This window comes from Antedon bifida, chromosome 9 (genome assembly GCF_963402885.1).
Source record: "Antedon bifida chromosome 9, ecAntBifi1.1, whole genome shotgun sequence".
NCBI lineage: Eukaryota > Metazoa > Echinodermata > Crinoidea > Comatulida > Antedonidae > Antedon > Antedon bifida.
Window position 1 is genome coordinate 16096276 of NC_136234.1, and position 14396 is coordinate 16110671.

The 14396-nt window shown below is 33.6% G+C and overlaps 2 protein-coding genes across 3 annotated transcripts in view; one reads left to right on the top strand and one right to left on the bottom strand.

Annotated features, from left to right (window-relative positions):
• LOC144852668 (radial spoke head protein 6 homolog A-like) overlaps positions 1–14396 on the top strand; it is a 115322-nt gene that overhangs the window by 703 nt on the left and 100223 nt on the right. Inside the window, exons 3-13 of one of the 2 annotated variants that reach the window (XM_078710607.1) lie at positions 23–150; positions 442–543; positions 730–903; positions 1015–1066; positions 1353–1466; positions 1571–1668; positions 2052–2193; positions 2309–2418; positions 2669–2810; positions 2922–3039; positions 3161–3415. In XM_078710607.1, the coding sequence (XP_078566733.1) occupies positions 23–150; positions 442–543; positions 730–903; positions 1015–1066; positions 1353–1466; positions 1571–1668; positions 2052–2193; positions 2309–2418; positions 2669–2810; positions 2922–3039; positions 3161–3389 (1409 nt within the window). In that variant the 3' untranslated portion in view covers positions 3390–3415. Of the gene's footprint in view, positions 1–22; positions 151–441; positions 544–729; positions 904–1014; positions 1067–1352; positions 1467–1570; positions 1669–2051; positions 2194–2308; positions 2419–2668; positions 2811–2921; positions 3040–3160; positions 3641–14396 lie in introns of those variants that run through there. The other variant, XM_078710606.1, reaches the window with a different exon arrangement.
• Positions 4364–14253, bottom strand: LOC144852680 (eukaryotic initiation factor 4A-III). Its single transcript, XM_078710622.1, has 11 exons — positions 14077–14253; positions 13642–13714; positions 13057–13186; positions 12662–12794; positions 11961–12041; positions 8839–8980; positions 8122–8260; positions 7551–7666; positions 6582–6689; positions 5966–6093; positions 4364–5593 (listed from the first exon to the last, which is right to left on the bottom strand). The coding sequence occupies exons 1-11, from the start codon at positions 14213–14215 to the stop codon at positions 5577–5579; spliced, it is 1206 nt and encodes a 401-aa protein (XP_078566748.1). The 5' UTR covers positions 14216–14253; the 3' UTR covers positions 4364–5576.

The following is a 14396-nucleotide window of genomic DNA, read 5'->3' on the forward strand; positions in this document are numbered from 1 at the left end:
AACTCTGATTTTTGTTTTTCAGATGTATTCGAAGACATAAGCAAAAATGTGAAAAAATCTAAATTTTCACCAGATTTTGATACAATTCTAAACAAAGTAGATAAAACCACTGAAGTTGCATTAGCAGAATCACAAAAGGGTTTGTTTGAGGTGAGATTGCTGGTATACACATTAGTACAGCTTAACTTGACTCTTACAAATCGATAAATACTGATTCTTAATATGCTATGATTTCGTTCAGACTAGAAATGATTGTTGTTGTCACTCAATTTGTAATTTTGAGTAGTGATAAACAAAACAGTAGACCTAACAAAGCCTATTATTTTGATAATAAAAGTGTCAAAATGGTAAACAATAGGTAATTGTAAATTATCAAAAAATAGGAATCATAATTTTTTTTAAAACATGGACGATATTTTGATATTATTGTTTTTAATTCAGAGAAATCAGGATGAAGGTGAACACGAAGGAGGCGGAGAAGATGAAGTTGAAACTCCTCTACCAAATCTGCCAGAACTTATGAACTATTTTGAACAAGGAGGAGTAAGTATTCTTCCCCGCAGTCTTCACTTATTTTATTAATTGTAACAATCGTACAGTGAATATGAAATGCGCCTAGTGTTATTTTATTAGTTTATTTAATTCAATGCCTAATGTTTATTTGTTACGTTACTGGTATTGATTCACATTGAGCTACAAAACTATAACATTTTTTTTACTTTTTTTCAGGTTGGAATTAGTCGAGAGGAGACGATACGGATATTCCTTGCCCTCAAACAACTGGTAGATAACTACCCCTTACAAACTTGCCGATTCTGGGGTAAGATACTCGGTACGGAGAAGAACTACATTGTAGCGGAGGTAGAATACAGAGAAGGCGAAGAAGAGGAGGAGGAAGAGGAGGTAATAAATGTTAAATAAAATGTCACGTTATATAAAATTTAGAATGAAAAATGAGTAAATTCTGTTTAGCTGCAAGTATTCTTTAATGCTGATATTTTTGTCTTTTTTCAGGAACATGATGGAGATGAGGATATGGAAAAAGATGAGGAGGAAGGAGAGGGTGGTAAGTAAAGGGACAATTTAATTAATATAATAGCTCTGTCTACACTATCAAACTTTGTGACAACAAAATGTGATGTGCCCATTCATGATCATGTCATATCAAAGAGAGAGCAGCTCTTTAACATGGGAGACCCCTTCTCTTTTTTAATAGTCTTAAATTCAAACACAAGGATGATTCCTGGCCATAGTGCCATGTTGTTGTAGTTCGATATCCCTATCATCTGTATATTTTACGGTCTTTGATAAATTAATTTTTGATGTGGTAACAATTGTGATTTGTTTTGCAGAGGAACATGAGGAGGACGACACACCAAAGCCAGATTTCAAACCACCTCCCGTTATCTTGAAGGAAGATAACCACACCGGAGCTAACAAGAAACTTTTCTTTGTCTGTAATGAACGTAAGTAACAGTCCGAGACAGATTAGATTACTACGCTGTGAATTACTTAACGAAACTTGATATGACATACACAATGTTTTACACAATTTTTAATTGAATTTCAGCTGGCAAGGCCTGGACCAAGCTACCCCCTGTCACTCCAGCACAGATTGTCTGTGCAAGACAAATCAAGAAGTTCTTCACTGGCAGGCTAGATGCACCAGTAAGTATTGGCTTATAGGTCTTTATTTACTAATGGTGTGTAATACATTAGTGTATGGCTCAAACAAATGCTGGTAAAATACGAGTGCAAGTTTATAGTGTGTGGCCTTAATTTCTTTGGTATTAGCAATAGCATCGATCTAATTTGAAGAGCGTGATTTGAGTTGGGAAGAAGGAGTGGTGGTGGGATGGGTGGCAATGGACAATCAAGAAGGAAAAAGCAAGATGGGTTCTGACATGTAAATGTAAAAGTTATGCAAAATTTACGGGTTTGGTTTCGAAAAGTTCTCCCATCCCCAGGATCTGCTCCATTGGCCTTTAGTATCTACTGTCATATCATCAATTTCAAATTTTACAAATGTCTACTCAATATTTATTTGACAGATTACCAGCTATCCACCATTCCCTGGCAGTGAAATCAACTACTTAAGGGCTCAAATTGCAAGGATCTCAGCAGGTACACAGATCAGCCCCCTAGGCTTCTACCAATTTGATGAGGAGGAAGAAGAGGAGGAGGAGGAAGGGGGTAAGTAGACTTTCTAAATCTTCCATATTGGTGTCTTTCTTTTGGTGAATGACACTTACACTAAATGAATTGATCTGTTGCTAGATCATTAAATTCATTTTGTATTTTTTCCCAGCTCGCGACACCTTCATCGAAAATCCAGACTTTGAGGGCATTCCAGTTAAAGATCTCGTTGACCCATCATTAGCAAATTGGGTACATCATGCTCAACACATCCTGCCTCAGGTAACCTTTTTAAACATCTTTAAAAATTGATGACATTTCAAGGTTCAACATGATAATAGGGCTTACGCATTAATGTGACATTGGTCGTCGACTGGATCTAGAGTACAAACTACCAAAAACATCATTAAGAAGAAGCCCAACAACTTCCCTGCATGCGTACAATTTGGTGCTTTCTATTGGTTAACAATGTTACTGACTTTTTATAAAGAGTGAATTAGTTTTTCAATTTATTCATGGTTCTCCTTTATAGGGTCGATGCTCCTGGTTCAATCCAATTCAACCACAGGAAGATGATTTTGAAGATGAGGAAGACGAAGAAGAGCGAGAGGAACCAGATGAACCGGAACCAGAGGTTGGACCACCAGTGCTGACTCCAATTTCAGAGGATGTTGGTAGGTGTCTTTTAAGCTCTGTCTACACTATCAAAGTAGTTTGACAAAAAAAGTGTCATGTTCCCAAATATGGTAGTGATATGTCATCTTCTTTAATACTTCTACTTTCAGAAATTGAGAGTACGCCACCATGGACTGCTCGTTTGTCATCCACTTTGGTACCTCAATATGCAATCGCCATGATGCAGTCAAACCTGTGGCCTGGAGCCTATGCCTTTGGAACGGAAAAGTAAGTTAGACATGCCATACATACTACAAATAAAAATCACCTCGAAACAGGCCTCCTCTGTACCTATTCCTGAATATGGTTTCTAGTATAAAATTCTAATATTGGTTTTCTTTTTAACTAGAAAATTTGAAAATGTATACATTGGTAGTGGACATAAGTATTTACCAGACAACTACAGCCCTCCTCCACCACCACCAGTTGAAGAGGAATTCCCCAGCGGTCCAGAGATCACAGAAGCTGAAGACCCCACACCAGAAGAGGAAGCTGCTCTGCGTGCAGCACAAAGAGAAGCCATGGAGGCCGCAGAAGATTTAGAAGATGTGGAAGAAGATGATGACGATGATGAATAAATTTAAAACTTTTGATAGAGATATGACTAGTCATTTCATCTTGTATTTATTCTAGTCTACTTTTAACACTGAAAGATTGATGTAAATTTCAGTTGAAATCAACAATAAAACAATAAAGCTTGTCACAATTTTGTGTTTGATGGTAAGCTATGTACATACAGTAGTATCTGAATAACTATGTAAAAATATAAAATTATTTCTCGTTTCATTTTGGACAGATATATTCAATAAAGTTTCAAGTTGAACTAAAACCTTTTGTATCATAGTGTATTGTCTAAAGGCCAATTTTCACAGACGAACGGTAATAAAAACCTATAATCTATGTTATTCCTTATCAAGACCATTTATACACAACGCGGAGCGGACGGTTTCTGCTCAGGATAGATACAGATTTTACATGGGACAAGCTACGCGGTTTTCTGTCTTTGTCAATTGGCCTTATTACAGAATTTAAAGTCAGGGGATTATCGCCTATCTGATAGGACAGTGATTAATTTACTATTGATAATCCTTGGCCATGTGCCTAAATATTTCTTTTGAAGCCGACCAGCCAAAACATAAATTATTAACTGTGAAATTAGGATCCCATGTCTTACTAAATGATCAACAATGCAGGCAGCAGGACACCCTAAATACTATCCCTAAGCTGCCAGGTCTTACAATTCTTTCTTGATGTTTAAACTGGAAAAATCAAACATTTTAGACCATCCCATAAAACAATATGTAGTATATAAACTACCTAATACTAGAACTGAAGACTGAAAAACACACGTGTGTCTACACTATCAAACTAGTTCGCCAAAAAAGGTGTGATGTGCCCAAATATGGCAGTAATATGCCGAAATATGGTAGTGATATGACATCATCATGTCTATATATGGGCACATCACATTTTTTAGTCACATACATTTTGATAGTGTAGACAGAGCTTAAGACATACTTAGTGTTATCATTAGTGGGCATATGGCTAATGAAATCTCAAAACTGACATCCATGTTAAAATATTGATTTAAAAAACTGAAATATCACATAAATTCTGAGTGAATGAAGTAAGTAGATTTCAAGAAACATTACTAAGTAAAAGCCACAAGCATGATTTCATCAAAATTGACTGTTATACTACTTACTGGTAAGATATACATTCAATTTCAACAGCCAAAGATAGTTCTAGAAAGTTAGGTTACAAATATTTAATGATAGTAAATCACAAACGAAAATACAAACTAAAAACACAAAAAAATGTAGACATATAGACACTAAATATTAATTTTTTATCAAAACTGGAATTTTCTTTATTAGTTAATTTTAATGTATTAACAAAACCTTAAACGACGGTTGCTAGAGTAAAAAGATTATCGGTATCCCCAAAATCATGATAGATTGCTATAAAATATATTATAAAGGATGAGTAAAATAAATGTGAATTGAAGATATTAAGACACATTTGCACACTCAGATATTCTTCACTGATATAAAGTCTCATTAATGAATGTCATTCAATTGTTTTCTGAAACAGCGTTACATTTTAAATTGAGAAATAGAAAGAAATGAAAGGTATTATATAATATTTACAATACTATCTACCAGAGTGACAGCAGACTTGTAATGTGAGAATAGTATGCAAGTTAAATTCCACATTGGCAAAAGCTTTGTCTACACTATCAAACTTTATGTGACAAAAAAATGTGATGTGATGTCATATCACTACCATATTTAGGCACATCAACATTTTTTTTTCAAACTAAGTTTGATAGTGTAGACAGAGCTTAAGTTGATGAATGACCAGCAGTGCTTTTCAAACCCCTTTCTCATGTTCTAATGGGCCATTAGTTTATAATCTCAATATGTATACCCCACTATTTAATTAAGGTGATTTTAACTCTTCTATTAAAAAAAAACAACAGTAAACATACAGACAAATAAAAGCATGTTAGAAATACACCAGACATACACTAAAACTATAACCCTTTTTGACATCTTTGCCCAAGATTATTTATTTTTGTTGGGAGGGGTGTTTGAAAAAAGGTAAATTATGTAAATTAATTTTCTCAGACATAGTTCTTAAAAAGAAATAGACTATACAAATGGAATAAGGATATAAAATAAATAGGTCAAGTGTCCAGTTGAATGTGCCTTCATAGGATGACCAGTACTGCCTGCCTTCTCGTAGAAAATCATAAGAACACTCTAAATCAAATCAGCAACTGAAAATGTAAAAGAATCATAACCATTATTTATGATAGCGTGTAGTAGGGCTGTGGGGTGTGTATCTTTGCTAGTGGGGTAGGGGAGTACCTGCTCTAGGGTGTGTATCTTTGCTAGTGGGGTAGGGCAGTTTGGGAGAGTACCAGCTCTAGGGTGTGTAGCATTACTAGTGAGGTAGGGGAGTACCATCTCTAGGGTGTGTATTTTTGCTAGTGGGGTAGGGGAGTACCTGCTCTAGGGTGTGTATCTTTGCTAGTGGGGTAGGGGAGTACCAGCTCTAGGGTGTGTATCTTTGTTAGTGGGGTAGGGGAGTACCAGCTCTAGGGTGTGTATATTTGCTAGTGTTGGAAGTAAATCAACAGTTAACTTACCATTCATGGGCATTTCATCAATCTGTGTACTGTAATATTGCTCAATATCTCGTAAAATCCTAATATCATCACTCTTCACAAAGTTGATAGCAACACCCTTTCTTCCGTAACGACCCGAACGACCGATTCTAATTTGATACGATATTGAGTTAGAAATTAGACACGACAATATATCAACTTTGCTATGACTGACAAAATAGTTTCACATACATCAAAACACAGTAGAACCACCTCCTTGGGGACACCCTTTTTCAGGAGACACTTTCTGATTAATGAAAGACGGGCACACAAAGTCAGCGTAGTGTCAGAAATAATGAATTTTTTAGATTTTTATATATTTGTAATCTATATTTAATAAGCTTTAAAATGAGTCGTTTTTAATTAAAATCGGTTATTATATGAAGAGTTATTAATGAAAACATTTTTTTTTTTTTTTAAATCTCAAATTGGATAGGTTAGGTAGTTTTCCACATTGTGAACAAGGCTAAATATCTCAAAAGTTGGGGTTACGACTCTGCCTTGCTTTTGTGATGCCAGGCCATATATTGTTGGGTCCTAAAGGTGCCCTCCTCAACAGGGGTTCTACTGCATTACTAACAATACAACAAAACTTTACCTGTGGATGTACAATTCACGATTGTTTGGTAAATCATAGTTGATAACGAGGGATACCTGTTGCACATCTATTCCTCTAGCCCATACATCAGTTGTGATTAAGACACGACTAAAAACAAACAGCAGAGAAGAGACACATTTTAGAATATAGTATAGAATAAAAGTACTATCAAATAACATAACACAGGGGGAAAAGGCCCCTAGTTTAGCACTCTTAAGGGGGCTTTCCAACGTTGGGTAGTTGTATTGTGGCTGCACATGCTATGGGCTGCTGGGTTTAGCCAGTGAGCACTCATAGCTGTTAAGTCACTGACAAACTCCCTGATGTTATCCAGGAGAAAAGGAAGGCTAGGAAAGGGCTGAGAAAATCTTTATTAGGTAATAATCTGACTGGAATTGACTAGGTATAAATCCCCTACAATCACTATGAAGAAGTCAATATGTTAGCTTAATAACTATCTCAATTTGATCAATCTGTGTAGTATACCACCTAAGGGAGCTTGTCATATACAAGGTGAATAACTGTGTCAAATTTTCATGACCTTTTACATATAAACATTTTTTTGTGACTCTCTTGTTGACAGATAATGTTCAGCGTATGAATGTAGAGGATTTGGGATTAAAAAGGCCAACAGAAGTTAAGGGCGAGTGCCTAAAGGTACAGTAGGTAAACTGTATTAAGTTGTTTATCAAGAGCTTCTTAGGGGTTGGTTCCCACTAGCGACGCAAGGATGTAACGTGATTTGACTAATCACAAGCAATGGATTATTCGAACAGTTGCATGTCATTGGTCAACTTGCTTGCGTTGGGCGTAGGTCCTTGCATTGCGTCTCTAGTGGGAACTACGCTTTAGGGGGGGGGGGGGGGCGGGGTGTTCCACACTATGATTACTAGAAGGCCTAGCAACAAGTTTTAGGGCTGGAAAGGATATTAAAGCTTATTAATTAATTCAAAGATCATTAATTAGTACCTAGCTCCAGCTCTGAATTCCTTCATGATAGCGTCACGCTCCTTTTGAGGCATGTCTCCATGCATCGATGATACAGTAAAATTTGCTTCTCGCATTTTCTCTGTCAGCCAATCAACCTAAAAAAAACAAAAACGTTTATTTTTACATTTGACTTCAGCAAATATTACAAATTTCATGCAAGAAATACACATTTATTTTCTTATAAAAAACGTAATTAAAATACTGAAGTATAGACTACTTGTAGTCCAATTTAAAGCCTAACTAGGAACCTCTACAACCATTGTCTGCATTGCTTATTAGATCAGTTACTAATCATATATTTTAAAGATAAAACAAATATCAATCACATTAAGTAATTAGTAAGATAATAGTGTAAAGCATTAAGGTAACATGATTTCATGAGATCAGATTTCTAACGAATCTAGTTAATACTTTGATTAAGTGCTTGTTGGATCTGTAATTATAATACTGGGCACAATAACATACATGCACTGTAAATATTAATAGATTTCAAAATAATTTTTTGAAACAGAAGACTGAAGTTAAGTCAACAATGCACAAGACTTGATACCTTTCTCTTTGTGTTGCAGAATATAACAGCTTGTGTTATGGTTAACGTATCGTAGAGGTCGCAAAGTGTGTCAAACTTCCATTCCTCACGTTCTACCGCGACAAAGAATTGCTTGATACCTTCTAACGTCAACTCATCACTGAAGACAGAAAATAATTATAAAAATCCACTTATTAAAATTTGTGTAATATATTCACAAATTAACACATTTAACAAAACCAGGCAGAATGTTTACCACAGTAACAGTACAACCCCCTTCTTTGAGTCTCTACAAACGACTATAAACCGTAGGTCTAGTGTACACATGCTAGCTCATGTGCACTTTAAAGAAGCTAGTACATTTTTCGAGACGAGTAGGGGGTTACCGAAGTGTACTAGTACATCACAGCCAATGATCATAACTGGGCCCTCTGGGAGTCCAGTCTTTGACTGAAGAGGTCACCCAGTATAAATAATAAAAAAATTACGGGAACACTTTGAAATGAACGAAAGGAGAAGCAACATATTTTTTAAAACTATGGCTGAACATTATGGACATCCCTATTAAGAGGACACTTTTTTACGACCCAAAGGTATATTTGAATGCAAGTGGGTAAAACTGGTGTTGCATGTGATAATAAGTACAATGTAATTAAGATTAAAGGCACCATATTTATTCCAACACTCATCTCTTTCTGCACACAAATATCATATTCAAAATAGACGATTTTAATTTACCGTTTGACAAGAATTCTGATTGGATCCGTCATAAACTTGTGCGTCATCTCTAAAATCTCATGGGGCAGAGTAGCGCTGAACAACACCACTTGAGTAGCAGGGGGTAGGTACCGGTATACATCATAAATCTGCTCTTTGAAACCTACAAAAGAAAAACATTGAGTGATGATGCTTGCCTGACAGCCACAGGATACTGGGTACAAATCCTGTATAAAGTCTGAATTTCTTTACACAAAAAAAGGAACTCAACAGTTGTAGAGCATGTTGTGTTTGCCATGTGAAGCACCTGCAATTAATGGCCATAACAAACAAACATTTATAGGGAAGAACCCCTCCTTTTGGACACCCATATTAAAGGGACACCTTCCTGTGAAGGGGCATTCCACAGTATTTTTTTGTTACGGACGGGACATTTTTGAGAATATAACTAGACATATCTTAGAAATAAAAAAGAATACAAGATTCAAAGTAGAATAAATGTATACATATATGGCCAATGTTTATTGTGAAAGTCAAAAAAAGAAAAAAGACTGTACAAAAAAAATTTTATTATGAAAATTGTATGCGTCGCGGATGGGACGGCAAATGGACATGACTTTTGAGAAGGTTTACGTATTGTAATATTTCTCCTCATTTAAAAGAGATTTTAAAATTTGTTTTGTATTATTATGTTGCCAGATAGTTGTTTTAGATAACTGAATGTTTATTATAAAAATTGAACTGCAAATTTATTAATAAATATGATTTATATGTCGTTACGGACGGGACATTTCTAACGTCGCGGACAGGACAACTTTGTCCACGTTTAAAAATTGTATAATTTTGCTATTAAAAAAATTTAAAAATAAGTTTTTTACATCAATGTAATCTTTTATTTACAAATCAAAATATAATTCAACCTTTGAAACACTGTTTAAAAGTTTATGTCAAGTGAAAATATTAAAATTCATAAATATGAAATATTATTTATAAAATTAATTATTCGAAGAGTTATAACGAGAAAAAATATTATAAAATGTTATCAAAATATTTATTTACACTAATATAAAAGTTATGCTTGGCATATTAAACAAGACTTCAAGATATTAACACATTTAAGGCGAATCTTTAAAAATTGGCGTTGGCGCTTGACGTCTGAATTTGTTAGTGGATCCAAGTTGCATCTGAAATTTTCTTCTATCCTTGCTTGGATTTAATAACTGTAGGCCTACTTCTATTAAAATTCAATCTTAATTATTTAGTATCTGATTTATAAAAGGTTCTTGGTTGCAAATTCACCAAACAATGAAATCGACAAAGCGATGACCGCACCCAATACTCCCATTCATACTGGTCATGTTTTTTTGGATTTCGGTATTGTTCTTTTGTGGATTGTTATTTTAAATACAGACCACAATGTTTTGTGATTAATAAACAGTTAACACCTTTGTACAGTACTTCTCAGCCTACAGTACAAAAACACTTTTTAATTCTTACAATATTGTCATCACATTCATAAAAAAAATGTCCCATCCGTAACATTCAATAAATTTTGATAGTAATGTTTTTTTAATAAAAAAAATACCAAGTTTTAAAAAACTTGTTTAAATCTATTGCAATTTAATATCCTTAAGAGTTGAAAATTAAGATTTAAAATTAGGAATTAAATAACAATTTTAAAGCCAATTACTTCAATAAACACAAGTGAGGAAAAAACCCCAATCGAAATGTCTCAGAAGTAAACAAAATGAATTTTGAAATGCAAGTATGAAATTAATAAACAATTAAATTAAATAAAATAATTTATTATGAATAATTGGAGCTTACTTTGAAAAAAAAGTAACTGCAGTATATTTATGGGCAAAAATATTAACAAGATGCATGGTTTTATTATGAAATAAAAAGGATTTAAATGATATGTCCCGTCCTTAACAAAAATGTCTGTCCCGTGCCTACGAAAAATATCATCAATATATTTTTGAATATGATATTTTCACCAAAAGTTTCAAAATATTTGTTTATAATGTATTGCATATAGTTTTAAAAGGAGAAAACAAAATATTAAATTGTGGTATCAATACTTTTAACTGAAATGTAAAAAACACCATAAAACTACTATTAAAATGTCGCGGATGGGACAATTATGAATTTTGAAATGTATATATGAAATTTAATAAACAAAATATGTGTTATAAAATGCTTGAGTATGTACAATAGGGACATAGAGTAACTATATCTGGCAAAAAAATGTTCAAAATATGCATGGTTTGTGAAATAATTAAGATTTAAATGATACGTCCCGTCCGTAACAAAAATGTCCCGTCCGTAACAATATATTTTTGAAATATGATATTTTCATCAAAATCTAAAATTTTCCAAAAATTTGTTCATAATATAATGAGATATAGTCCTCAGGAGGAGAAAATGAAATATCAAGATTTTTGCATCATTACTTTTAAAATAAATGTAAAAAAACCGCCTAAAACGTCGCGGACGCGACATTTATGAATTTGAAATGGATGTATGAAATTAATAAACAACAAAATTTTAATTAAATACTTGATTATGTATTATTGAGACATAAAGTAACTATATCTGTTGAAAAAACAGTAATAAGATGCATAGTTTATGAAATAAATAGGATTAAAAATGTCCCGTCCGTAACGCCAAATATGACTTTTTCATATTTAATATTCAATAACTTAAAAAATCAATATCAGAAAAATAAAAAAAATGTTATTTAATAAACTTCAACATGTCTACTTTGAGAAATGGCCAAGAGTTACATCAAAATCAGTAAATGAAATTTTTAAACCCACGGACCAAATACTGTGGAATGCCCCTGAAATGAACTAGAAATATATTTTAACACTAACACTATTTCAAGTCCTGGTGGTGTCCCTTTAATAGAAGGGGTACTACTGTAGTACCCCACCCCATAATTACAAAACTGTAATTTTTGGTTTTTATACAAAGATCTGTAGACAAGACTGATCCATAATAATTTTTTTCCTAAAACCAAAATAAATAAATAAAATGACAGTTAGCTGCCTGAAAAGAAATTCATTATCAAATATGACGTTAGTAATTTTGATAAAGGTCATCAATCATGGTTATAAAAAAGTAGGACGCCATCTACTGACCTTTATTCAACATCTCGTCGGCTTCGTCAAGTACCAACATCTTTATTGACCTTGTTCTCAAATGTCGCCTTCGGATCATATCTGATAATTTCCGATGAAGGAAAAAAACAAACCAGAATATTAATGATTACTTGATAAGTATTCATACCATGTCTGATATTAGTAATTTCCGTTATACAGCGATACAATCATATAGTCATTTTTAAACATATTTGTAAAGGAAAAACCAACTACTGACCCACATGTACAGATAGTGTATAGCTACTGTGTACTACCACAGTCTGTAAGCAGTAACTGTAATTTTGTTGTTTGTATGGAAATCCATTTTCAGGTTACAGTACGTAAGGTCATTTAAATGAATTTATTTAAGTGGTTTTATTTTGTAAAATATTTTGTGAGTGACCTTTTCAAAGATGCATTTCTATTTAATCTAAAATGTGGGTCAGATTCAGAAAGCATGTCATTTTAAATGTAGTAAAGGGATATTAATCAAGTTGCAAGCAACATCTGTATTTAATACATTAAAATGAAATGAAATATAATATCATAATAAAACATTTAAAATATAATTTGGTTTTAAATTATTCTCTCATAGCTAATAAGGGTTATTTGTATATAGAACTAATAACATTATTTAATAATACAGTACATACAAATTATGTAAAATATTACAAAAAACCCCAAAAAAATTGAATGCCTACCAAACACTCTGCCAGGTGTTCCAGATACTATGTGTTGCCCGTAGTCTAATTTGTGAATATCATCTCCAATACTCGTTCCACCAATACATGCATGACACTGTACACTCATGTAATCACCCAATGCCAACACAACCTATCAATGATAAATAAGTAAATGATGAATAATTGTTCTATAGTGCCATAATAGTTATGGCTGAAGAAGGTTTTCTCATGTCAAAGAATATACTGTACACCCATAACAGACACAATTAAGAAAGTTTCTCCCAGGCCCCACAATTGTCATTTAACGTTTAGTGTGCTGAAAAATGATTTTAACCATTGCCTTAAAACTCCTTAAAACCACACACACCTCCCATTGGTTTTCGATTGGGGGAGTTCTACCTGTTGTACTGTACCTTTTGAATCTGGACTGCCAATTCACGTGTAGGTGAGAGGACAAGAGCTTGCGTCTCTCGCACCTGCGTGTCCAGCATTTGTAGAATACTGATGGAAAACGTGGCCGTCTTACCAGTTCCAGACTGTGCTCTGTGAGGATAAAAAGTCAAGTAGAACTCAAGCATTAATATTCTCCATAATAATACAAAGATGTTGACATAAAGTTCTGTACTTTAAGAATACATTGCCATTATTATTTATAATTAATAATGTGGCATAGTTATATTTAAAGTAATGAAATGATTGCCTTGGTAACAAAGAAATTGTCTTTGGTTACAACCGGCTCAGTTAGTAAGTGAAATCAAACAGGCATCTTGGGATGCTTGTCATTGCCATGGAAGTGAATGTTTAATCATCATTGCCAGTTGATTAGGATATGTTAGGTGTGCAAGGCAACAATCGTAGTGTTAAAATGAGAGTGAAATTACTAGTGATACATACATATACAATTACAAGAGATGAAATAGTATAGAAAATAGAATTTAACATTTTAAGAACATTTGAAAATACAGTAACATTGAATTGATATATAACAGTCAACTTACTGTGCAATAACATCTCTGCCCTTTGTTACTGGTTTAATTGCTCGCTGTTGGATGGCAGACGGTTTTTCAAATCCTAATATAAAATTAAAATAGAATTTTAAAATACTGTTTTGTTGAATGAATCTAAAAAACTGAGAACTCAAGTCAAAAAGTTAATAAAAATAAATATATTTTTTAAATTTTTATTTTATATTTAATAATGCCTACCCGGTCTAACTTCAGTATTTGAAAAGTTATTCTAAACTTGAACTCCTACTTTAGTAGTAATATAAGACCTAGGCTAGGCCTACGTCATCACCACTCAAAATCGGCGGGTAATAGAAGCTCCAGTAGACCTATGTTGCAATCTCTCCCCAACACCAATAGATCGCTTTACACTAAATAGGCCTAGCATAGCGATCAGTCGGTAGCTTTTTTATATATATTACGCCTTACCATATGCATAAATTCCTCTAAGAAGGTCTTCTCGAATTCCCATAGAATCAAATGTCGGTGTAACAATAACATCTTCGCTTGTTTCAAACGTAATATTAGTGTCATCAACTGGTAAAACTCGCCGATTAGAAGCCGCCATGATGCTTTCAACACACGCGAAATGGTTTTTATGTGAAGGATAGTACACGTATTCCAATTGGTTAAAACAGATACAGGATCTTTCAATACGAGAGTAGCCATTGGCTGGCTAAAGTTTTCACACAAGAGTGTTTTGAAACCACTGATTTTGAAAAAATGTATTTGAAAAATGTATTGTCCCC